A 27,394-nucleotide genomic window follows, 5' to 3' on the forward strand; every position below is an offset into this window, starting at 1 on the left:
ATCGATATGCCATCCCAGAAAAGTTAGTAAAGACATCGTTAAAATAGTCCAAGTGACTTCAGTGGCTCAACCTTAACTTTATCAAGCGACGAGAATACTTTTTGTGCACAAAAAGTGATTACTGACAGAATTTAAATTTTTGGGTGAACCAACCCTTTAACATCCATTCGCATCTTCGCTATGTCCATGATGATTTTTTTGAAAGGCCTCAAAGGTATATTTAAGTACTTCTGGTTACCTCAAGTTCTCAGTACGTAAGTGATGCCAAACATCATGGCACAAGCAGATGCAACTGAGGACAACTCATGTAAAACCTCAATACCATCAATGACAATGCTGATGTCCAGGGGAGTGCTTAGACCATCACTTTCACAGAGCACAAAAACTGTCCAAGTTCTCTCTGTGCTTCATCTTTCTGGCCAATCAGAAAGACACACAAGCAAAAAAAAAAAAAAAAACCACAATTCTTACACAGAGAGCTAATTCATTAATTCAACTGCTCTAACCAAAAAGAGACCAATTACTTACCGTTATCTTCTGACTGGACTACAATGTCTCCAAACTGTTGTCATTTAACATCTGTATCTTAAAAAAAGACAAACACAGCAATCACCAACTTTCATAAAGAAAATGTTTTCATTTCATAAAATGCATGGATATGCTTTCGCACCTAAGAGCCAACATTTTTGCAAGTTTAGTTATTTATAAATAATACATTGATTAAATAAATTGGTGTAATTTGAACATTTATTAATAATTATTTTCAAAGTTGCAAAGATGTCATGTCATACAGATTTCATCTAATTTGTTATGCATTATGTAATAGGTCATTGCATGCATGCGTGTTTAAACTTTTATGACGCAATCGGAACCTACTGCATTGAGTTAAAACATCAACAATGTATTTGATTAATCAAGTATTTACCATATATTTATTCTTTTAAGGTTATACAGTCAAGTATATGAGGCTACTGTCACTTTAAGAATTAACACACATACCAACAAAGAAAAACTCGATTTTTTTGCCAAATGTTTAAGACACAACCAAATACGTTCAAGTGAACACTTGGCAAGGTAGATATTTTCGATTAAAATAAAAAGTCTATGACCATTCAAACGCCATATGACACTAAAAAGAGCTCAATTCAGTGCTGTGCATTACAAGGTATTGAGCAAGTACCTATGTGTTTTCTTTAGAGTCTTATCATGCTCTAATTTGATCAAACACATACCGCTCTTATTTTCACATTGATTCATGTTTGTTTTTTACTGTAACTTTAAATATCCCGCATACTGAAAGCTGGATATATTTTTATGCCACGATATAAGCAATATAACATGATCTATATCAAAACAGTATATAGTCACAAAGATTTAATTAAACTTTGAACTTTTAAATACTACAAATGTTTAACGTGTCAATTAATTACTTTATCCATCATTTATTGATAAAGTGTAACTTCTCCGATGTCCACTTTGAAAAATACAATTATTTGATAAAACACTTGCATTAATCTGTTAACTGATCCTTACGTGATTATAAATGTACGGTAGTAACAAACTCAACATGATTTGTAAGATTACTCACCATATGTAATTTTGTGTCCACTATGAGGTTTAATGACTCTCCATCATTTACTTAGGCCTATAACTACACTTGAAATATCCGATGACTCTGATTAGCCTTTAAAACAAAACAAATATTATTAAACTAAACACATGCATTAATTAATTGAATTCTACTTTAATATCATACACGTCTATATCAACAGAGATAAAACTTAACGAAAACGTATTTGTAGGATTACTCACCAATACTGTGGAAATTTCTCGTATCCGCAACGTGGTATTCATACAGCAAAACAAGATGGCGGCCGAACAGAAAATTCTCGACCCAAACTCGATGACGTCAGTAGTCACGTGGTTTGAATGTGGACTTAAAATTGTAATTTTATTTAAAGCAATTAGTTTAAATTACACCCAAAAAACTTAGTTTTACTTCAAGGCAACTAAACTCAATTACATAAGACCAATGACAATGCAGAAAAGTGAATTTATTGAGTGAAGTATAAAAAGTTCTTTAACATAATGACAAGCCATATGCACTTTTTTCAGTGTGTATAAGATGGAGAATAACCTATTCTCTGAGGTCATATTCAATGACTTTGCACTAAGCATCAAAAGAGAAAAATCATTGTTTTTATCCAATAATAGTATGAAAAGATGAGCCGTAAACATTGTGAATGTCTTAGTCATCAGTCAGTCTGTCATTCACAGACATCACCTCTTCAGCATACAACATTTATCACTGGAGAGTGAGTGATGGAGACCCACAGTTCCCTTTGTTTAGGGGTGAAAGGTTGTCGTTTTCCATTTGTTGATAATCTTGCAGTCGCTGTGGTCTGCCTTTGTGATAATACATGGTTACACAAAGCACAACAATAACACAACAACACATAGAAAATGTCTAATATTTAGACAGCAACCATGATACATCTGCAGCAGGATAAACATTATAATGTCACTGGTGAAACATCTAATAAAAGGAAATATTCACTGTTTTTATGTTGCTTGCCATATGTATTATTTTAGTACTATTGATTATACCATTATATTATTAATTATACTATAAAATATTATACTATTTTTGTATTATACTATTATGGAATATTCATTGTTACTTGCCAATTTTAGTATTACTTTACTATTATAGTAGTAGTTTTATTATTGTTTTATATTTTAATTTAGCTTTTATTTATTTTTATTTCAGTTTTAGTAATGTTAGTACTTCAAATTAAACATTTATTTCAGTTAGTTTGTCAAGGCAACACTTTTTACGTTTTTCAACTGATATTTATATTTGATTTATTTCAGTTACCTAAAACAATAATTAACAGTTATAGTTAACGATAACAACACTCCTTGCTAATGTTTTTATTTCTATCAACACACAGCTACTTATGGAAGCTTATTTCCACCACGGCATACTTTTTTTTTTTTTAAAGATAATTGCAACTTTTTCTTACAATTGCGAGTTTATATCTTACAATTCTAACTTTATAACTTGCAATTGTTATTTTGCGCAATTCTGACTTGCATTGTGACTCGCAGTTGCAATTTTATATCTTGCAATTCTGAATTGTGAAATGTAAACTTGCAATTGCGAGAAAAAAAAAGGCAGAATTCTGAGATAAAAATTTGCAATTACATTTTTCAATTTTGTATTCAGTGGCGAAAACAAGCTTCCATAACTTTTAAACGGCCTTCAATGGCGAAATATGTATTTTTGGCAAAGGAAATGTGTATTTACAGCATCTACCAGCAGGGGCAAACTTCAGGCAAACCTCGACCTATTTGTTTAGACTAATGTTCATAATGTTAATCTGTTATGTTCATTAACAAAACAACAACAGAAGAGCAAATGTGTGGAAGTAGCATCAAACAATTAAAGTATCTATTGGCACTGTGAGCTCTGTGTCATTAAAATGACTCACCTGTCAATCATGGTATCTCAGTTTGTATCAGCAGGTTAAGCTCTCATTCCAGTCCTTCCTTGAAAAATTTTGTGACGTGATTTGTTAAATAAATGTCAGCAAGAGTGGAGGGAGTCTCTTTATCTAATGATTGACCTTAAATGAAAAACTGAAATTTGTTGAAGGTTTTTTAACTTAAATGCTCTGGGGAATGAAAGTCTGGCCACATGGATGGAATCTGTCCTCATTCCTTGGTATTTGTGTCACTTATATTTGATGCAGTTCCTACTTTAATTGCACATATAGTGTAGCAGCCTCAATTTAGAGTCCGGCCATATCTGCATCTTACTGAATATTCACACTGACTTGAGTGAATACTTCTCAATGGAAAGCACTCATCTCAAACAGTCTAGCTACAGTGGCACTTAAGCTACACTCAAAATGTATGAACATCAAACCTAGTTGCTTCAAATAAAGGCACACTCAAGCAAAAAGTTATTAAATGCTAAAATTATATATTTGAAGACAAAAATAATTTCTTTCTGGTTCTCTAATGCTAGTGGAATGTTATGCTATGCAATACTTTTAGGACCACTGTAATTTAAAACATGGAGAAAAAGAGCCGGAATTGCATTAATGCAGCAAAATCTGCTAGTTTCAACATATTCATGAAAAGGAATTCTGCTGGAAAGAATAAAAAAAAAATCTATATATACACATTACATTATTGTAGTATATTTGCAGTCTTAAGTATGAATCATGATAGTATATATATATATATATATATATATATATATAGTATTTGTTTACTTTTGGATTTTATTTTCTTCATTTTAATCTGGGTAATAAGTCACAAACCTGTCTCTTATCACTGCCAGTGTATATGTGGGTGTTTTGTTGGAGGTCAGACTCTAGGTAATACTGGAACAAAGTGTTTGCTTGTGTCAGTCATTCTGGGCTTCGGTTTCCTTTCTGCTGGTCATATCTGATTTCAGACTGATGTGTCTGGAGGTCAAGGTCTTAGAGAGCACACTGAGGGTCAGAGAGATGTTCTGTTGCCTCTTTTCTGTTTAGAAATCTTTTGGGTCTTATGTCTGCACATCCTTTATTCTTACCCTCTTCATAGAAAATAGCTGTGTTTTTTTGCATCATCTTTTTCCACATCCTCAAACCAATTTTCTTTGTCTTATAGACACACTATGGGGATGGCGACTACATCATTCGCCAGGGGGCGAGAGGAGACACATTCTTCATTATCAGTAAAGGAAAGGCAAGTCTATTTCCGTGCAAAGTGCAAGCAGTGATGCTGTGAAGATGTTCATGTTAATCTCTTCCTCTTCTTTTCACTCCTGTCCAGGTGACGATGACTCGAGAGGAATGTCCGGGTCAGGAGCCCGTCTACTTGCGCTCAATGGGGAAAGGAGACTCATTTGGGGAAAAAGCCCTACAAGGGTGAGATTGTACTGTATACTACTGTCGGATTTAATACAAAGCTTAAACTCGAAACAGGAAGGTCATTACTTGAATCTCTGGTCAGTGTTCACCCAAAATCATGAGAAATATATATTGCTTAAATGAACATTTATACCCTTCAAATTCTCATCACTGTAATGCGGAAAATCTCATTCTCTTTAATAAAACAAGATATGAGTTTCTATTCTGTTTATAGATAATAAATAATTACAGTGCATTACAGTGGTGAGAACTGGATAAAAATCAGTATTGAGAATAAGGGTAATTATTACAAAACTCTTAATGGTTTTATTTATTTATGTTGATCATTCAGTGAAATGTGACCTGGACAGGTTCTTGTGAGATTCATTCACCCCATTAGTTTTTAAAGGATGTGGTGACATCTTGTGGCGGCTGACAAGAAGCATTAATGGAATTGAAAAAATCTTTGATTCATATACCGTTTAGAGTTGCTGCACTTGCAAACATGACATTACATTTACATATTATATAAAAGCACTGTTTTCTCACACTCTTACGACTGAGAAAGAACAGGCTAATTCAGGAATTATATTACGCAGAATCTAGTGTTTTCTGCCAGGCATTTTTCTAGTTCCTTTACTATGTTCCTAATTGAACTGCTTTAATGTGTAAAAATTACCTTCTCCAGATTTCGATTTCCTGTTATGGTGGGCTTGGCAATATGAGCAACCGTCAATGTATATGAATTTAAACATTATATAAATCTTTTTGATCTTATCATTTTTTTAAAGGTTATGACCAGTTATGCATTAGAGCATCCCACAGCAGGAAATCCTACTAGCTGCCAACAATAGTGGAACACGGGTTAGAACAGGGAATAAGGGTCAAAAGTACACAAGGAAAGAATATAAGAGGTATGCAACTATAGACCAGTGAGATATCATCAGTTGTTCTTATGCATTCTTGGAGTTTCAATTCTATTTGATTCTATTATATTCTGGTTTAACATGCTATTCTATTCTGGTTTAACATGCTTATTATCTCTATTATTTTCCATTCTATTCTATTCATGCTGTATTTTGTTCTATTCTGTTCCTGCTAATCATTCTGAGATCAGTTTTATTCTATTATGCTCCAGTTTATTCATTCTGTTCTATTCTGGTTTAACATGCTTATTATCTATAATATTTTCCATTATATTCATGCTGTGTTTATTCTATTTATGCTAATCATACAAAATCCTGTTCTATTCTATTGTTCTCTATTCTATTCTATTCTATTCTATTCTATTCTATTCTATTCTATTCTATTCTGGTGTCTATTTTAAGGGCAATGTTTACTCCTGATTATAATCCTGCGTTTGGTTGTGTTACTAGGAAACAGTGATCCTGAGAGTGTGTTGATATTGCTCCGCTGTGTATCAGGTGTCCTGCTGCAAGTGTGTGAACGGAGGTGAAATTTAGGCCACGGTTTTGGAAATCAGAACATTGCACGCGGTCACTATGATCCCTTAGAGATCAATTAAATGCTCTTCTGTTGGAGCTCACAGCGCCCTTGTATACAGCATGTGGGTGGGTGGGTAACTTTACGGGGCTACTTAACAGCGTCCAGAATTTGATAAAGGAATCTCTTGGAGCCGGGATTAAATTCATGCGTGTGTGTATGTGCATTCTGAAGCATTTGACACCTGATTGGTTCACAAACACATTTGGCAGCTATGATTTGTCTGTTTTTCATGCTGCGTTTCCTTAAGCAGGCGGATGCGTCCCACTTAAGGCAAAATGCCTTACAATTATAGGAATGGAAATTCTGTCATTATTTATACTCAAGTCATTCCAAACCAGTATGATTTTTCATAAAACACAAAAAGACAAGTTTAGCAGTTTCCAAACTTCTCTTTTCCATACAGCAAACATGAATAGGGATCTGGACAGTCTGACTCCTTGACAAAATGACAAAAACCAATATAAAATCATTCCATAAGTGCAAAAAAAATTGCAATTTCAGCATTCTGCAATTTTTTTTATGTGTGTGTTCCACGGAAGAACAAAATTCATAAGGGTTCAGAACGTGATTTAGGGTGAGTAAATGATGACAGATTTCCCTCTGTGTTCAGTAATATCGTGCAGCAGCTGTGACCTTTGCAGTAGCGTTATTGTGTATTTGTGCTGTGACAGCTTTAGAGCCGATATGTTGTAAAGAATTCTCACCTTTCGCAAGCGTGCTTCACTGGAAATGGATCCGGCAGCGTGTGTGTGTGGTGTCCGGCAATTTTTGCAGTTGGATCCAGGAGCAGACGTATGTGTGTTTAGCGTTTAGTGTCCAGCCCTTCTTGCTTTCAGAGTCGTGTGTGAGAGCTCTTCTTCGGCTCAGAACTGCCAATGATGGGACAGATGTCACACAGTGATTGTTTTTGTCTCAATAGAAGTGTGCTGTGCTGTACTGTAGTGGTATATGTGCACGTATAGCTGTGCTCAGATCAGACAGTAAGTGAATAATGCAAAGCATCATGAGATCAGAGTGGGATTCAGACTCTGATGACTGCGACTGGAGCGACAGTGAGGAAGAGGACAATCAGCAAACTCTGAGGCACGCTGGCTTAATTCTTTAACATAGTTGAAATAGCAAGTAATTCTAGTAATCTACTGGTTTATGCTTTCTTCCAAGACCGAATAATCTGAGCTTTTCCATATAATATATATATATATATATATATATATATATATATATATATATATATATATATATATATATATATATATATATGTATATATATGTATATATATATTATTTTTAGTTGTTGTTATTATTATTATTATTATTATTTATAAATGGATTATTTTTACCAGATTGTCCAGCATACGTGAATTTTGTCTTACTCGTCGTTAATTTGGTCGCTGCATCATAATTCACCACATAAATACTTTCATTTGGGTTATTATTTGTGTAGTTTTATTACAATAAATAGTTTATTTTAATATTTATATATTAAGCTTTTTCTTCCTCTTCTTCTTCTGAGAATAATTTTAAACAGTATCTCCTCCTAGAGCTTTAAAGCTACAACCCCCAAACTCGTGTCAGACCTACAGGTCTCAGGTTGCTATCTCTTTTCTAACTGATCTGACTCGCGATTTTCGTTAAACGGACAATCAAACTACAAAAAGTTCCATAGACTTTGATTGAGGGGGTCAAAACATTTAATACAATAACTTCAATAGAGTATTTAAGCTTCGTCCACCAAGTATCTATCACTAGCTTAGGAGATGCTAGCAACATGTTAATTCATGTTATCAATGTACTAATTCATGCTAGCAATGTGATAATTCATGTTAACAACATGTTAAATCATGCTAACAATGTGTTAAAACATGGCAACCTTCTAAATCACGTTAGCAATGTGTTAATTCATGTTAGCAACATGCTAATTAATGCTAGCAACATCCTAAAATATGTTAGCAGAATGCTAATTCATGCTAGCAATGTTTAAAATGGGATTATGATTCCGTTTTCAGTTCATTCCTATGGAAGCTCAACTTCCATATTAATTAATTGAAAATGCTCGCTCTGCTCCACACCGCGTGCGCATTTTACTTTCGTTTTCAAATTAGCGATTTAAAAGCCCCCGCCGGTGATACCGGTATTACCGGTGTTGTCGCATGCCGCTTAACCGGTGGGAAAATATCCTCACCGTCACATCCCTACTATCAATGTGTTAGATCATGATCATGCTAGCAATGTGCTAATTCTGCTAACAACATGCTAACTCATTTTAAAACGTTAATAACTTTTTATTGACTTCAAGTAAACATTTTCAAACCAAGCTTTTCAAAGTTATTTCGAACTTTCAAACAAGGCTTTGTCAAGCCAACAAAGTTCGTTTCCTTTACTCATCTTGTTTACATTTATAATACTTATACTGATTTTAAACGTATCGGAGCATTATAAAATGACGTTTCTCTGTATTGCGTCTGTGTCTTTTGAACAGGGAGGACATCAGAACAGCTAATGTCATCGCAGCAGAGACAGTCACCTGCCTTGTGATTGACAGAGAGTGAGTATATGCAACGTTTATCCTATGGAAAAAGTGTTTCTTTATATATGCTGCTTAAACCTTCACACGTGTCATTCCAGCAGTCAGCAGTAATTCACTCCAAGTTTTCCAGTTCGTTGAACATCTGTGGATTTTACACTGATTGTTCTATTTGTGTGTGTGAGGGACACAGTGTCTATGGGTTTGAAGTGCTTATCTACTGCCTTAAAGTCAATAAATTAAGCTCAGCCTAAATAGCTGAAGTGTCACGTGTGTCAATAAGCTGGAAAGAGTGAGACAGACAGTCAGACACACAGAAAGACACACAGAGAGAGAGAGAGAGAGAGAGAGAGAGAGAGAGAGAGAGAGAGAGAGAGAGAGAGAGAGAGAGAGAGTGTATATAGTACATACAGTATGTGCCCTCCGGCTGGGAAAACTCTCATTCCTGTCTGATTGAGACTCAAATCATCAGCCATCTGTGTGACAGTTGATTGTTACATTTTAATGAGCAGTATTTTATTTAAATTTGTTCATTTTTCACTATAATTTAGGATTGACTTTCTAAATAATGAAAGAGACATGAAATTATTCAGAGTCATTAGAGTCACTCTTCAACTTAAAATGTGTTAATTTTTGAAAGATTTATTGTGGTGATATGTAGACATGTCTTTAATAAAAGTGTTGTCAGTTGTAAGACAGCCCAACAAGGACATCATGCAACCGTCGCACTGCTTTTTGACTGGAGAAAAGTATTTAGATTAACTTATTCTCATACAGACCGCTGTAAACCTCACAGGGAATAGCCTTTGATAAATCTACTCTACCGTTCATAAATTTGGGGTCATTTCTTCTTTTAAAAAGAATTTAATACTTTTATTCAGCAAGGACACATTAAATTGGCAGTAAAGACATTTATAATGTTAGGAAAGATTTCTATTTTAAATAAATGCTGTTCTTTTGAACTTTGATCAAAGAATCCTGAAAATCACGGTTTCCACAAAAGTGATTAAGCAGCACAACTGTTTTCAACATTGATCATATTTAGAAATGTTTCTTGAGCACCAAATTAGCATATTCAAATTATTTCTGACGTATTGTGACACTGAAGACTGGAGTAATGATTCTGAAAATTCAGCTTTACATCACAGGAATAAATTACATTTTAATTTTAAATTGTAATAATATTTCTCAATATTACTGTTTATTCTGTATTTTTAATCCAATAAACACAGCCTTGGTGAGCATAAGAGACTTCTTTCAGAAACATAAAAACAAATCATACCAACCTCAAACATTTGAACGGTATTACATTTGTCATAAAGATGAAATTTTTCAAAGTATGTTGTTGTTACCAATCTTTCCAGCTCATACAAACACCTGATTGGAGGTCTGGAGGACGTATCCAACAAAGGCTGTGAAGATGCAGAGGCAAAAGCAAAGTAGGTGAAATCATCTCTGAAGTGTGGACCTTTTTATATATTTTCTTTTCTGAGGTCAGTTTATAATATTAATGATGGTTTCTTGCATGTAAAACATTAGCAATCTTGTTTTTGATCACCACTATGGTTTAAAAAATTATGTCTACAAAGTGTTTTCACTGACCAACTTATTTTTTTTTTTGTAATTATGAACCAATTTTGATTTTGATTGCTGCAAAACTCGGCAGTCAGTTTTGAAAATGTTGCGAGAGATGTTAAATAAAAGTGAAAAGATTACAGAATATCTAAATTAAACTGTTTTGAAACAGTCCACAATAAGTATGTGAATTGGTAGTAGGCGAAGGTATCATGATTGGGTATAGAAGAAGCAACTCGGTCTTTGGTAGCAAAGATGGGCCATGGCTCACCATTTTGTGCCAAATATCATGAAAGAAGTGTCAAACAATTCAAAAATCACAGTTCTCAATGCAAGATTGCAAAGAAATTAGGTTTTTCATCATCTAACATACATAATATTGTGGAAAGATTCAGGGATTCCAGAGGCCAGGCTGGAAACCTCTGATGAATGTGCTTGACCTTTGAGCCCTCAGATGGCACTGCATGAGTAACCATAATGCTACTGTGTTAAATATTGCTACATGCTACATTGCTCAGGAGAACTTTGGAAAATTGTTATCACTTAACACAGTCTGACGCTGCATCAAGAAATGAAACGCAAATCTCTGCTACGCAATGAGAAATCTATACATCAGTTTTATGCACAGATGTCACAGAGCTCATCTCAGATGATCCAAAAAACAGTGTAAATGTGTGCTGTGGTCAGATGAGCTCACATTTCAACATTGAGTTCTCAGTCCCAAAGACGAAAGGGACGATCCAGATGGTATGTAATCTGTAATGGTATGAGAGTGCATCAGTGCAAACGGCATGGGTGACTTGCATATGTGTGAAGGTACTAGAGGTCTGCACAGGCTTTAAACTGAAGCCCGAACCCGGCCCGTACCCACGATCGTTTAACCCGACCCGACAATTACATTTACATGTTAAGCCCGAACCCGACCCGAACCCTAGGTCAACTCTGTTTCTCACAGCAAATACCATTTTTGCAATATGTTGTATTTAATGATTGCTTGCTATTTACACGAGTTATGAAGGAAGAGAACGGCGTCGACAGTTGATGGTTTCAGCGCCGTCCTCCTCTGATTGAAAGTTAGTCCAGCTGCACTGAAGTTTCTCTCATCATTTGGAACTGTCATAAGTTTTCCCTCAGTAATTTTTTTTTTGCTTTATCAGACTCATGGTTTGCTTGCTGTCGTCTGCTGTCTGTGTTGTGACTGAAATAGCATGCGAGAGCGGTAGCACATGCGCAAAACAGTTTTGTGATATAAATGATATAATGATAAAATAAAACAAATAATAAAAAAAAATATATTTTTTTTTATAAAATAAAACAAATAATTAAAAAAATTATATATATTTTTTTTATTATTTGTTTTATTTTATCATTATATCATTTATATATATTATATCATTGATATTTGAGAGAGAGAGCCTGTGTGTCTGTGTAGCCAATGTACATTGCACATCTGCGCACGCATGTACTTTCTCTCTCGCGCGTGCCGGTCACCACAACACAGCAAGCAGGCAAAGCACACGGCACGCAAACTATATATAGCCTATTTAGTTTTTCTTAGTTACAAACCCGAACCCGACCCGAACCCGAGGCTGTTCATTAAACATTAACCCGAACCCGACCCGAAACCCGCATATTTTTCGGGACCCGTCGGGCTCGGGTCGGGTAGCAGACCTCTAGAAGGTACCATTGAAGTGGAGGCAAATATTGGGATTGTACAGACTTATTATAAGATTACATCTTTCCTGGGAAGCAAGACAATGCTAAGCCTCATTCTGCATGTGCTACAACAGAGTGGTTTCGAAGACACTGCAGTCCAGATATGTCTCTTATTCAGAATGTGTGGCCCTTCATGAAAAGGAGAATCAGACAACAATGACCACAGACCTCTGAGCAGCTGAAGTCTTGTGTCAGGCGAGATTGGGCAAAACTCCCAACTGATTAAAAGGTTTAATTAAAAGGAAAGGTGATGTGACGGTGGTAAACATATTGAGCCTCTGTATCAAGTTTCTTTTGGAGTGTGTTGCAGCCATCAAAATAATAATGTATCTATATTTACTTAAAGGTTCAAGAGAATTAACAAATCGCATATTGTTGATTGTATTGCATTTTACAAAATAATTCTGGAAAAAGGAATGTACACAAAGTAAATATATCTTCCTTCCTAATCTTTGATGAATAGGAAGTTCAAAAAAGCAGCATTCATTTCAAACAACATTGAACAGTGAAAAGTGGTAGGTCACTTCACATCACATGTGAGTCACCCTTCTCTAAGTGAGTGAAGTATGGCAACCATTACAATGCAATTGTCAAAGGGCAGCTCAAGGATATTTACTGTAACTCTAGAACTGTAAATAAGAAGTCTGTTGTAGTGATTTATTTGTCTGGCTGTTGTCCTAGCATCTTTATCTGATGGCGTTGGACAGTTTGTTTGTGTTAGTCCACCAAGAAACATTCATAATGTAGCAAACCTGTGTCTAACGTTACGGACTGAGAGGGTCTCGGCTGTAAACTGGGCCCTGGAATGTGTCGTTCACTACACTGTGCTAGAAGACAAGTTGTATAAGAACCAGCAACTGTTCATAAACAGAAGAAACATGGTGAGAAAGTGATGCAATCATTGTGTGGCGATGAGAAAATAATCTGCTCAGAAAAATGTGAAACCTTATCACATTTCAGAGAGAATATCACACAGAGAGAGAAAGAGGGATTCTGGGATAGCTCAGAAAATAAGTTCCCACTTGAAAAATTCATTCAGTGTCATCTGAACCGAAATAGAAACTTTTCTTCCTCTTATCTGCTCATCTGCAATGTAAATGATTGCTGATGAATAATGAAGAGGTGCCTGTAGTCTGTGTGACTGTCATAGATTAAAGTTTATTAAGACACATCTACAACTGTCACCTCCTGCACTGCGTCCCCAATGATCTAAACTACAAACCTGTAAATAAGTCTCCAGCTGCCATACTGACAGATAGAGAACACTCTAATGAGACGAGTGGGTTCAACTCTCTTATACATGTGTCATTTCTGCATCACTAGTGGCACCAAACAGAACTGCAAAAATGATGACTGTTAACAATCAAGTAACAGTCGAGACACTCCCTGTCCTTCATTGTTCAGCTAAACAGGTACTGGTGCCTGAGCTAATGTTATGTTTGACCCTTTTGGACCACTAAAACAAAACAGATTGTGTTTTTATTTGGTGCTGCCAATGGCATAAAATGACAAACTCCACCTCCCCATGCACCCTAAAATCCACATTTATAGTATAAAATCAGTGTACCCGTTTTCGTGTGTGTGTGTATATAAAATTGACACACACGCATACATTTATATAGGGGTTGGCCAATGAAACTGAAACGGCTGGTTTTAGACCATAATAATTTATTAGTATGGTGTAGGGCCTCTTTTTGGTGCCAATACAGCATCAGTTTGTCTTGGGAATAACAGATACAAGTCCTGCACAGTGGCCAGAGGGATTATTCTTCCAGAACAGTGTCCAGGTCACTATGTGATGCTGGTGTAGGAAAGCGTTTTCTGACTTGCTCTTTCAAAACACCCCAAAGTGACTATTTAGATCTGGTGACTGTGCAGGCCATGGGAGATGTTCAACTTCACTTTCATGTTCATCAAACCATTCTGTCAAAAGACTTGCTGAATGTATTGGTGCATTATCATGCTGATACACGGCACCACCTTCAGGGTACAATGTTTGAACTATTAAGTGCACATGGTCCTCCAGAATGGCTCGGTATTCCTTGGCAGTGACATGCACATCAAGCACAGTAGGGAATGCCATGATATTGCAGCCCAAACCATCACTGATTAAAAACCCCAGTGCTTTACTCTGGGCACGCAACAATCCGGGGGGCTTTACCACACTGTATCTCCCACAGATGTGCATCGTTGGTACAAAAAAAAACGACATTTGGCATTTGCACGAGTGACCAAAGGTTTGGCTGTAGCAGCCCGACCATAAATATTGATTCTGTGGTGCTCCCGACGAGCAGTTTTTGTGGAAACCAGAGTCGAGGTGCACATTTAGTTCTGCAGTGAACTAAAGTAGTAGAAACTAACCAGTTCTGCCCAACTGGCAGCTGTGGATTTAGGTTTTTTGGATACAATCCAGGTTAGTACCTGGACATCCTTTTCAGATAGCTTCCTCTTGCATCGACAGTTACTCCGGACCGCTGTCCGATCCCATAGCTCTCGATACACCACAGAGGTTTGCTGTCCTGGTCACAGATGAGCCAGTGAGATGCACACCAACAAATTGTCCCCTTTTGAACTCTGATATGTCGCCAAATATGTTGTGTGGATTGCAATATTATATGCACAACTGTGTTATTGCTCAGCTAATTCAACCTTCACTCTTACTGATGGAATGTAAAATCAGTGAGGATTGGCTGTGCATATATAGGTGTGAAACCTTAAAACTATACTGGCCAGTGTTTCAGTTTCATTGTCCAACCCCTGTATATACAGTTGTAATCAAAATTATTAAAACCCCATAGCAAATCAGGTTTGTTGGCAAAATTTACAGACTTTCAGATTTGCAATGAACAAATCAAACAAAGGTAATTGAAATAACTCAACACAACAAATGTTTCAAGTGGTTTCCCCAAATTCAACTGAAAATGGCACTTTTAACGACTTCTGGAGTCTCAAAATTATTCAACCGCCTGAATAGAATCCCTCACACCCGCACAAATCTGCAAAACAGGTTTTGTCTCAAGCACACCTGATGCAACTAATCAAGGGCTTCATTAGTCAAAAGAATGGTCCAAAAAGTTAAGAGCAGATATCAACGCCCTTCACAAACAAGGAGCAGGATACAAAAAGGGGTTGAATAATTTTGAGAATGCAGAAGTTATTAAAAGTTGCATTTTTAGTTGAATTTGCGGAAACCACATTTGTTGTGTTGAGATATTTCAGTTACTTTTGTTTGATTTGTTCATTGCAAAGAGCTGAAAGTCTGTAAATTTAGCTAGTAAACCTGATTTGCAATGGGGTTGAATAATTTTGATTACAACTGTAACCATGCGATATCTCATATCAGCACGGCTGTGATTCGGCCATAGGCACGAGTGTTTGCTCATCCGCCATGACACTCGCTGTGAGAGAAATGCTGCAATCGGATTGAAAATGGTGAAACGGTTCCTGTAGTGATACTGGTAGAATATCGTATGGCTGGAAAAGGCTCTCAGCCAATCAGAATAAAAACTAGAATGAACTTTTGTATACATAAATAATATACATAAATACACGAACACACACAGGAACATTATTATTATTATTAACCATAATGCAAATAATTTGTACTTATCCCTCAGCTAAAAAAATTACATTTTCATTTAAATGTTTCAGTAGTGCATGTTCACTGGAAATAAAGGCATTGCAAAATAGATGCTGACCATAGAGAACCCATAAAGCTCCATATTGCTACCTTGTTGTCAATCAACAATCCACTCTGTAGTTGACCTGTAATGAATTCCAGAAACCAGGAGCCAGGAGCAGCATCACAAGTGCTTAATCAGCAATGCCTCCAAGGTTTATATTTTAATCAAAGACATTTTAAAATTGATTTTGTTGATTCCTGGGGCATAAAATATCAGTAAATTGTCCAGCAGAAATGTGAAATCCATGACAATGTTACTTTTATCAGTGTGCATGAGCAAAAAGATGACTGGAAACTAGAACCAATGTCACAAACATCACTTTCAGAGGGCAAGCTTTTGTGTATGACGAGATGATTTTGCCATAGTAGACTTCAAATCAGTAGATATGATTTAAATTAATCTGATTCTCTATCTTTAGAGCAAAACCTGTTTCATCAATTCACTTTAGAAACTTCTTTCCATTCCCTACAAATTTATTTTAGACTGAGGGCTGAATTAGACATTATGCAGGTTAGATTTATTAAAATATTTGTTTTACAAGTTAATAAAATGTTATCTAATAATATTTAATATTATTAAAAATATATATTTGGCATATTTTATTTCTTTATTTTATATTTTACAGGTCATGTCTTTGATTGTCCTGCTGTTCTCTCTATGAAAGTGGTGTGAGACATTTAAACATCTCTAGCTTTCAGCTTAGGAATGAATTTCTTGTTTAAAGTTTTAGCAAGGATTTTTGGCTTGTATCCATGCCTCTTTCCCAAACTGCACTCTTACAAGGTGTTACTCTTGTTTGTGCATTGATCCATGCCAGTGTTCTGCAGCCTGTATGCACATCTCTGACCCTGCCAGCCTAATAACTGATCATGTGAAAGGGATTGAATAATAACTGAAGCACACTTCGAGTGCACGGGCTGGTTTTTAGGACCTCTGGCAGTCTGCATGGAAAGTCTTAACCTCTCTGTGACATTACAAAGCAGTTTTTGCCAAGCCAAATAGCAGCTCGATCGTGTCAATGGCCAAGACTCAAGCAAAGGGATTTGATTGGCCAGTTCTGTATCATAAGCATGATCGTAAGGAGGAAATTATGACCGTATTACAGTTTTATTTGCAATGTTACAGTATCCATATGCCATTTGGACATCTAAGGAATTAGAATGCAAATATCAGTGGTGCACAAAAATATTTTTATGAAAGTGAACCGATACAAACTCATCCTTGATCTCTTACCAGTTAAAACCCTGTTGGTTGCATTTGCACTGGAAAGTCACAATTAATTTTCACCCTCCCCTTATACATGTTATTGAAACATTGATCATGATCTAGCTGTTTCCAGACAGAGGATGACGACTCTGAAGATGAAAATGACATGGGATTCAAATTTTGATTTGCAGGTTATCCTGCTAGACTGACAGAGGGAATAACTGTACATATTTTCTTCCATTCATCCTCCTTTTTCTGATTTTGAAATGCAGATATGAGGTGGAGAACGCTTTCTTCTCCAACCTCAACCTGTCTGACTTCAACATCATCGACACTCTTGGAGTTGGAGGATTTGGGCGTGTTGAACTGGTAACAGAACATCATGTTTTCAATGCAATATTTATGTTTATTATGTAAAAGTGTGCACTTTTTTCTCCAAATGTTTTTTGATCATATAGAGTATTTCATTATAATAGTTCATCATAGTCATTCATTCAGATTAGATGTGTGTGTGTGTGTGTGTGTGACAATACACTATTTCCGCTTGTTTTATTCATAGGTGCAGCTCAAGAGTGATGAGGTGAAGACATTTGCAATGAAGATCCTAAAGAAGCGCCACATCGTGGACACGAGACAGCAGGAGCACATCCGATCAGAGAAACTAATTATGCAGGAGGCGCATTCAGATTTTATAGTCAGGTACCTCCGGTGGCCAGGCACATACTACATTAAACTGCAGTTTTTAATGACTAAAGTGGTTTATATGCACTGCTATATTTTACTATCATTGATATACTATTATAGTTTTTGTTAATATTTTGAAAATAATTCATTTGATATTTTCTGTTTTAATTTTAATTTTAAAGTTTTTGTCAAATTTTTATTGTGGTTTTAATTTTTTTGTGAATATGTCAATATATAGTTTTAATTGAGTTTTAGTTTATTTTAGTACCTCAAATTTAGTACCTCAAAAATTAGAAATGTTGAATTGGCTTGTTTATTTCAAGTAATTAAAATATTGTTTTATGGTTTAAGTTATAATTAACAATAACAACCCTGTACATCTCAAATATAATGTTGGTAGTTTTTGCTTTGACATCAGACATGTGACAACAATGTAGATGTATTTCAACACTTGCATTTGTAAAATCACATTTTGACACTGTTCCTCTTGTTTTCGTAGACTCTATAGGACATTTAAGGACAGTAAATACCTCTATATGTTAATGGAGGCGTGTTTAGGTGGAGAACTGTGGACTATCCTCCGAGACAGGTGACACTTATCTATTCACTTTTTGTTTTCTTGTATGGTTGCTGTCTGGATTTCAACAACAAAACAGTTCTGTTTCTTTCCTAATCACAGAGGAAACTTTGATGATTCAACCACACGGTTTTACACGGCATGTGTGGTGGAGGCGTTCGCTTACCTGCATTCCAAAGGCATCATATACAGAGACCTCAAACCAGAGAACCTGATACTAGACCACAGAGGCTACGCCAAACTGGTGAATATAGGATGCCATAAAGACACCCAGTATTCACCTTCTAGTAGTTTCATGAGGATGAAAGGACAATAATAACCATCTAGAACACTGCGCTTCTTTAAAGTACAGTAATTAAAAAAATATTTTGTAAACTGAAGCTACACTTAAGAGTGTTTTAATGTCATTGCGTTAGAAAACACAAAATCAAACCAATTGGTATTTAGAAAAAGAAGATAAAACACATTTTCCGAGAGGCTGCTTACTGCAGAGCCAATGGTCCACCTATAACCCTATCACTAAACATAACTCCACCAATTAGGTCTGGACGTCATTTGGCTCTGCAGTGAGCACCACTTGCATTTTAAACAAAATTTCAGAAAAATACGTTTAAGGAGAACAGATACACTGTTTAAAATTAAGACAAAAAGTAATTTGAAAGTTTATCAATTTGCATTTTGAACACAAAATGCTCCATGATCACTTTGTAATCTTTGAATAAAAGATATGACAGAATCAGAGGCATAGTAAAAAAAAAAAATGTCAACTGCACACACTCAAAGTGGACCAAAGGGACTTGCAAGGCCAGGGACAGGGTGAATACAAAGTCTACTGGATGCTTTTTCTCTGTTCACTTTTTGGTCCACTTAAAGGTATAGTTCAACCAAAAATTGAAATTATGTCATCATTTACTCTCCCTCATGTCGTCCCAAACTGCTTTCTTCTGCGGAATATAAAATATATTTTGAGAAATGTCAGCATTCTTCAAAATATTTTCTTTTGTGTTCTGCAAAAGAAAGGAAGTCATACAGTTTTGAGTAAATTACGAGAGGACTTTAATTTTTGGATGAAGTATCCCTTTAAAGAGTTCAGACGTTGCTTCTGTTAAAGCAATGAAGCATTTCACAAGCATGAAACCTTGCATCTTGTGTAAATCTTTTAAAGGTGGATTTTGGCTTTGCTAAGAAGATCGGCTTTGGGAAGAAGACATGGACATTCTGTGGTACTCCAGAGTATGTGGCACCAGAGATCATCTTGAATAAAGGACATGACATCTCCGCAGATTACTGGTCCCTCGGCATCCTCATGTACGAGCTACTGACCGGCAGGTGAGACACAGAGCTCCACGTGTTTGAAAACACTGGTTCATTACATTTTTAATTCATTTTTAATTCATACTACACATGCAAAAGTAATGTTTTCTTTAAATCTTTTCATTTCCTCTATTTTTCAGTCCTCCTTTTTCAGGACCAGATCCAATGAAAACATACAACATCATTCTAAGAGGCATTGACATGATAGAATTCCCCAAAAAAATAACCAAAAATGCTGCCAATCTAATCAAAAAGCTATGCAGGTATGTATCTATCTGTAGGATTACAAATTTAAGAATATGTTTTAGATCTGCTGATCCTACTTCCTTACATAACATCACATAAAAAAAACTAAGGTGAACTATACTGTATTGGGCATTCAAGGTGAACATGAGGGCATCCATTTACTGATTAGATTTAACAGTTTCCTTTGAAGGGGTTTTGTTAGTCTTTAATCTTCCTACTAAGAGATGAACTATGTGTGAATGTTACAAAGTCTTAGTTCTCGTGACCATGTGTTGTTTATACAATTTGGGGGGTACCATTATCTCAGTTGGGGGTAATTGCCTCTATTGTCTTTAGATGATTAGATTCAGTAGTCATCTCTAAGGCTGTGTGTAAGTTCAGCACCTTTAAGGACAGCCCACTGAATTGCCTATAAGATACCATGTAAAGTTCCCTTAGTCAGATAATTTTGGACGAACCGCAGCCACGCTCAATAAAGAATAACTTTGTTTGAACGTGATCCCAACGTCTCCTGGTCTTGCTTTGAAGAAGAAAAAGTTTCCTACATATCACACTATAAAAACACATTCGCTGTCAATCAGCTATGTTTTCCAATGCAGATTTTTTTCTTCTTCTCAGAGACACACCTTCTGAAAGACTAGGAAACTTGAAAAACGGTGTTAAAGACATCCAGAAGCACAAGTAAGTTTGACATTCGCTTTAAAACATGAACTTGAAGAATGAGCTGATACAGTTTTATGAATAATCTCATGTAATGAATGTGTCCACAGATGGTTTGAAGGGTTTAACTGGGACGGATTGAGGAAGGGGACACTGACGCCCCCTATCATCCCTAATGTAAGTGCTTGCGCTCATGCAAGATAGATTTTACACTAATGTAAGGCCAGAAACATTCTATGCAAGTACACTCTTAGAAAAAAGGTTGTATATAGAACCTTAAAGGGTTCTGTCAGGTGCTTCATTTAATTTGTTTTAATTCATTTTTAATTGTAATTAAATTGTATGAATTAAGCAGCTTGTAAACATACTTTATCACTGTAAAACACATGAAAGTATTAAGCAATCATCTAAACAATTTCTCCTTATATAGAACCTGGCATTTTGGCATGATTCTTTAAAATGGAGTCAAGAGCCAAAGGGTTCTATATAAAACCATATTGAACCTTTTTTTTTTTTTTTTTTTTTTTTAAAGAGTGTACTGTATGCTTAACTGCATTCTTATTGTGCTGCTTACAAATCTTAAAATGTCTCTGACATTTAACTGAAAATGATATTCAGATAGCTAGCTATAAACATGTCTAACTTTAGCAAACTTGCTTTGCTCTCTTCGAACATTGCTTTGTCATGACAATAGTTGTTCTGAAAGAGAAAATAGGCAGCCCACAATAGCATTGAAAAATGACATTTGAATTGTTCGGACAAGCTAGCGTTTGGTTACACATACTGCTCAGAACATTTGCACTGATAAACATGGTTGAATAACTATGCTATTGTACATTACTGTTTAAAATAGATTTTTTTAAAAGAAATTAATGCTTTTATTCAGCATGGATGCATTAAATTGACAAAGTAATATAAACAAAGGAATATAAAGGAATCCTTTAAAAAATATATATCACGGTTTTTACTGAAATATTAAGCAATTTAAACATTGAAAATAATAAGAAATGTGTCTTGAGCAGCATATTAGACTGAATTCTGAAGGATCATGTGACACTGAAGACTGGAGTAATGATGCTGAAAATTCAGCTTTGACATTACAGGAATAAATTACATACTTACTGACTTAAGTATACAGTAATATAATACTTTACAAATCATTTGCAAACTATAGTTAATTTATAGTTTATATATATTGTAGTTTCTACATTGTTAATATATTAATAGGCTATATACAAACAGTGAGTTCTTCATTCATTGTCACTGTAATTAACAAAATATTTAAAGTTAGATTTTTTTTTTTTTTAATGCTTTACCAACTTAACCGTAAATAGTTCTCACTTTAGATCAGGTCTCGGAAAATGTGCTTTACATCAACATTTATTAGACATTAATTGCATTAGTATGAAGTGTTCATTAAAATGTTTACAAAATACATTAAGCATATATGTCATGTGTAGACAAAACAAGACTGAACAAAGAACTGAGAGGATCTAAGGGCTTGAATACAGCTCTTAAATACAGTGAGGTCATTAACTGGAAAAGAAACAGGTGCGTGATAGATTAGAAACTAATAACGACCAGGACACAGGCAAAATGGGAACAGGGAAAAAAAAGAAAGAAAAAAACAAAACAAACAATGAAACTAAACATACTCCTGACATTATATACAAAGTTCTGTCATGAACCACTAGATGGTGCAGGCTGATAGGTCCTTAATTCAATCTGCTTGCAATCACATCATTCTCTATAGGGCACAGCTGATTGGTTCTTGCTGTATCAGTAGCCAATGAGTTTGCTGCTCAACCCTCAAATACTTGGTCAGTATTTGCTGTAGCAGTTGCAGTGCACTTTCAGAATTCCTCTGAAATTCAACATAAGATAAGTGAACGGTCTTTCTTATGCTATATCACTATGCATTATTGCGTGGTCTGCCTTATTAATTCCCTATGAAGTAACCAAACAAGCCTTAAAATCATGTGTCATGTTAACAGTCCTGTTTTAATGCTTAGAGTGAATTAATACACACATTAGCAGCTAGTGTATATGTAATATTGCGTTTATACAGCAGCAGCAAGCAGACAGTGTAGTTGCTACGAGGATACAGTGACAGCTTTGCTGGCAAGTGAAATAGGCATTCTGTTTCGTATCGCATCAATGGAGCTTACAGCAGCTCTTAGTACTTTGGACTTGAATTTGCTATACATGCTGAACAATGTTAGTAAATATATTCTCATCAGCAACAGGGCGCTAGCAGATGTTGCGGTGAAGTATAAAACAAGTATTAAAAAAGCTTGAATTGAGTGAGAGGAGTCATCAGCTGGCTAACGTTGATCATGCAATGTGAACATTATCATTTAATATGCAAACAAATGTATTCACTTTAATTACAATATAATGCAAGCAGCTGCATTTCTGGCAGTATTAGATTGAGCATATACTATCTCACAACTACAGGACGAATAACGATTTATGCTAATGTCGGATGCATTCATCATCAGCATATTAGTAGACTAAAGATAAGTAGATCATCCACGGTGTCACGGATAGAATGATAATTAATCACTTTGAGCCTGGTTTCTCCCAAGGTATTTTCCGTCATTCTGTCACCTGATGGAGTTTGCGTTTCTTGCCAGTTGCCTCTGGCTTGCTTTGTTGGGGACAATTTTATTGATCTATCTGTACTGACACTGCTGACTGTACAACAGCTGAAATGCAGAATTTTCCTGTTATCTCTGTAAAGCAGCTTTGAAACAATCTGTATTGTATAAAGCGCTAGCCTATATAAATGATGGTGACTTGACTTGACATTCCACTTACCTAGAGCATGTCAAGGCAGTTTTCCAGGCATCCTCAAACGAAAGCAAGAGCAGTCTCAGTTGATACTGTAATATCCTATTGGCGAAACAGATTTGGCAAATGCTCCAGTGCATATTTTTGTTCGCGCTCTGGAGAACGTCAAATGTTTCTATTTGTGCCGTGTTTTTGCAGCGGTGGGCAGAGTGGCCAAATCACAGACATGTTTGTTGATCCTTGAAGTTGAATGTGGTGGCTATCAGAGAGTTATGCCCCCATTCATTCATTACTGACAATGCCATTTACTAATCAGCAGAATAGAGTGTTTTTATAGCATTAAAATTAATCAAACTCTCTAAAACAATTTTTAAAGGGGTTATGAATTGAGAAATCAAATTTTCCTTGAGCTTTTGACATAAGAGGTCATCATACTATAAGAATATCCTGTATGTTTCAGAACTGAAAACTTCCTTGTTAGTCCAAAAACAGCTTTTATTGTAACCAAGCCCAGATTACGACTCGTGGAATGTGCCTATATATGACAAATAGGCGAAAGACCGCCTCTGCAGAAGAAGATCAATGCCTACTTCATCATTGCAACTTTGGCCACCGGCCACTGGCATGTTAGTGATGACGAGGAGAGAAGAGTGATACAGGATCACTGGACACTTCCAAGACAGAACACGTCCAAATAAACTTTCACTCTATGATGGTTAAACTTAGCAGCTAATCCACGAATCACATGCGTGCCGAACTAGACGGCCTGGTCCGTACGGATGATGGATCAACTGCGATCCGTTGCACCCCTAATAATGAATGAACATGCTTATCATCATGATTGCAATCATACCAGAGATGGAGGATAATCTTACTCCTATAAGTAAACCTGTCACTGTTTCACAAAAAATGCCAAAAATGTCGGTACACAAAAGCGCTTCCTTCCACTTTTTCTGGTGCCCATCATTTATTTTTATCAAGCATACGCACCTGCGCACCAGTTATGTGCACCCTTGATTATTTGTTTGGTTGGTACATTTCACTGTGGATTCTTTGGTAAATCAGTCGCAATTTTGGCGCTGGCTTTGCAAACAGATTTTAACGATATGGACTCGACAGTATTGCCACAACAATACTGTTAATTCTAATGCCTGATTCAGTGATTTCTGATATGTAATGATTCATGTACAGTCAGATGTTCTTGGTCTCAAAATCGTTTATTACTCAAAGCAGTGACTAAACGGACAACTTCACATTGTTTATCTTAGTAGGATGAAAAAAAAATCTATTATTTAAACTGATTAAATTATGTATAGAAAATGATCAAAGAACGCTCCCTTTACAATCGCTGGAGCTGTCAATCAAAAAACGTGAGTTTATCAGTTTAGTTATGATGAAAGCATTCGTTGGAGAGCCAGAATCGAGTTACAATTAGGGACGGGCATTTTTCAAAAATATTGCATTCGAATATTCGGGCTCATAATCTAATATTCGTTTATTTAAATGACGTTTAACGAAGTTAATTTTTTTTAAGTTTTTGTCACCATTTCTGAACAAGCTTACGATTAGGCAATATACACAACAAGCTTACAATATATGTTAAAGTTTTCTTTTAGTTGAAAACATTAACAGTAGGCCTATGTGTAAACAAAAAACAAAGAACAAAAGCATTTAAGCTCAAGCAGCGTGAACGGAAAAAAAACCGCCTAATAAAGCAGACTGCGCCAGATATCGTACAGAACGTACACATACACTCGAGTCAGCATATGATTATCGTGTTTATTGTTTCACGTTTATGTTGAGTAAAACAATAATATCCACATGCAGGGGTGCCGCCAGCAATTTATGCACTTTGCGTTTACTGTTCTTAAACCTGTCTCCCTCAACGAAACTTAAAGGAAGTATATGTCTCAAAATCATTATCCTCTCGGCTCACTCGGGTCCAGTTGCGCTTACCTGCAGCCGTGAATGCAGTGATGGACAGCTGTATTTCCTCAGTCGACTGCTGTTTGGATTTCATGTGATTTCTCATTGTGGTGATGGTATTATAACTCAGATTAATTAATTACTTTGATCAAAAGTAATTCCATTTTGTAAGATCATTTTGTAAGATCATTTAGTAAGATCATTTTCAAATAATTCCAAACTTCGAGGCAGACGAAGTGATCAAATACACACAACTTGTTAACACGCCCCACAGCGCCACCCAGTGCATTTAATTATAACTGCGAGTTATTGGTTGAGATTTATCATGGATTCACTGCATTTACGGCCAGCAAAGCAATGTAGTAAAATTCGAATAGTATTTTATTTTTCCAATAATAATTACAGATCGAATATTCGAAAATTCGAATATTCGTGCACACTCCTAGTTACAGTGACGAGATCACTGCATTCATGCACTCAACATGTCTGTGATCGGCTACAATGCTCATCACTGCAACCTTTCATGCCACTTTTCACGATTAGTTAACCTTGAGAGCTGTAATAGTAAAAACAAGCTAAGGGTTCCACATGTAATACTTATTTCATAGCCAATAACAGCAGTGGGCGTATACACTGAAGCCTCACAGCAGACACGGCCCTTCAAACAGAGCGTTCAAATCAGAGTTAAAATCAGGGTAGGAAAAATACCTTTTATTTCAAAATTAACATTTTTTATGTAAAAATCATACTAACATTATAAAACAATAAAACAATGCAGTTCATGACCCCTTTAAAACCAGGGGCCAGTTGCATAAACTTAGCCACTATAGACGGTTTCATGCACGTGCGTTGCCACGGTTAACTTCCGGTCTGTGTTTGTTTATTAAGGGGGACGTTTTCCCCCACTATACCCTATTGTAGACAGAAATGGGAGATTATAATAAAAATTCTGAAACAATAAAAACATAGAACATTAAAAATTAAATCCATAGTGTATTCCGATTATTCCTCTGGCAGTAGGTCACTAAGCAGCACGCAGCTCTTCATTTAGATCTCACTACTGATTTACACAGGCATCGCTGACAATGCCCTCATTCAGATAATATTGCACAATGAAAGATGATAACGCATAAGAAAGATAATCTCTATTGTTATTGATTCCTTGCGGAAGTCTACCATAAGTTAAGTTTGGGCCACAAAAGCATGCATGCGCAGTAACATTTGTTTATGTTGTTGCCGTGGACCACTAGCATTAAGCCATTCAGCAAAGCAGGGCCAGGCACACATAGTCGAGGAGGGGTACACTACTACACATAGGGCTACACTGCGAGCTGCTTCATGCGGTTTATATGCACCTCATGGCAGCCCACGTCTAACGGCTAGATCTGCATGGAGGAATAATGCTGAGGCAGATCTAGCCCACAAGGACCAAGCATATGCCCCATTAATTATACTCAAATAAAACTAATGGGCCAGGCATACATAGCTAATATACACGTTAATATGTCTCTTCTGAGCAGTAGCAGTACATATTAGGGCTGAACAATTAATTGCATTTGCGATAATATCGCAATATGACAAAACGCGATTTTTTAACCGCAAAGGCTGCGATTACACTGGTCATGTGACACATGAGTAAAGCAGTCTGCAATTTGGCACGCAACGCATATAGGCCTGGAATACAGGAAAGAACAGTTTATTACTTTATGTAATATTTGTTTCGGTCATACTATACAATAGTAAAAGATTCTCTCTCCAACGATTCTGCTTCAACGAAAACACAGATGAGTGACAAACACACCACTCGAACCTTTCATAAAGTTAGGAAAGGTTGAAGCGAATTACAAGGACATTCGCAGGCTTCATTGCACAGGATATGCGCTGTGAGAAACGCGCGCTTTGCTTGATGTTACCCTTGTAGTGCGCAGTCTCGCCCACCGGTCTTTTCCTCACAAATACTCTACGGAGGCATTATTTATGTCGTTTAGAATGCAGTGGGCTTATATATAAAAAAATATGAAACTCGCAGACAGAAGGATGCTTTCAATTTCAAATACTCATGCTGCGGCATTACGGC

The 27,394-nt window shown here is 36.1% G+C and overlaps 1 protein-coding gene across 3 annotated transcripts in view; it reads left to right on the plus strand.

The window, feature by feature from the left end:
• prkg1a (protein kinase cGMP-dependent 1a) overlaps nucleotides 1-27,394 on the plus strand; it is a 96,051-nt gene that overhangs the window by 65,513 nt on the left and 3,144 nt on the right. For 2 of the 3 annotated variants that reach the window (XM_084092607.1, XM_084092606.1), the window contains exons 6-17: nucleotides 4,666-4,743; nucleotides 4,831-4,925; nucleotides 8,893-8,958; nucleotides 10,302-10,376; nucleotides 17,390-17,486; nucleotides 17,677-17,816; nucleotides 18,301-18,390; nucleotides 18,481-18,622; nucleotides 19,544-19,707; nucleotides 19,833-19,955; nucleotides 20,557-20,619; nucleotides 20,709-20,775. In XM_084092607.1, the coding sequence (XP_083948733.1) occupies nucleotides 4,666-4,743; nucleotides 4,831-4,925; nucleotides 8,893-8,958; nucleotides 10,302-10,376; nucleotides 17,390-17,486; nucleotides 17,677-17,816; nucleotides 18,301-18,390; nucleotides 18,481-18,622; nucleotides 19,544-19,707; nucleotides 19,833-19,955; nucleotides 20,557-20,619; nucleotides 20,709-20,775 (1,200 nt within the window). Of the gene's footprint in view, nucleotides 1-4,665; nucleotides 4,744-4,830; nucleotides 4,926-7,348; nucleotides 7,497-8,892; nucleotides 8,959-10,301; nucleotides 10,377-17,389; nucleotides 17,487-17,676; nucleotides 17,817-18,300; nucleotides 18,391-18,480; nucleotides 18,623-19,543; nucleotides 19,708-19,832; nucleotides 19,956-20,556; nucleotides 20,620-20,708; nucleotides 20,776-27,394 lie in introns of those variants that run through there. The other variant, XM_084092608.1, reaches the window with a different exon arrangement.

The sequence above is a fragment of the Abramis brama genome (assembly GCF_963993115.1).
Source record: "Abramis brama genome assembly, chromosome: 19".
Taxonomy (NCBI): domain Eukaryota; kingdom Metazoa; phylum Chordata; class Actinopteri; order Cypriniformes; family Leuciscidae; genus Abramis; species Abramis brama.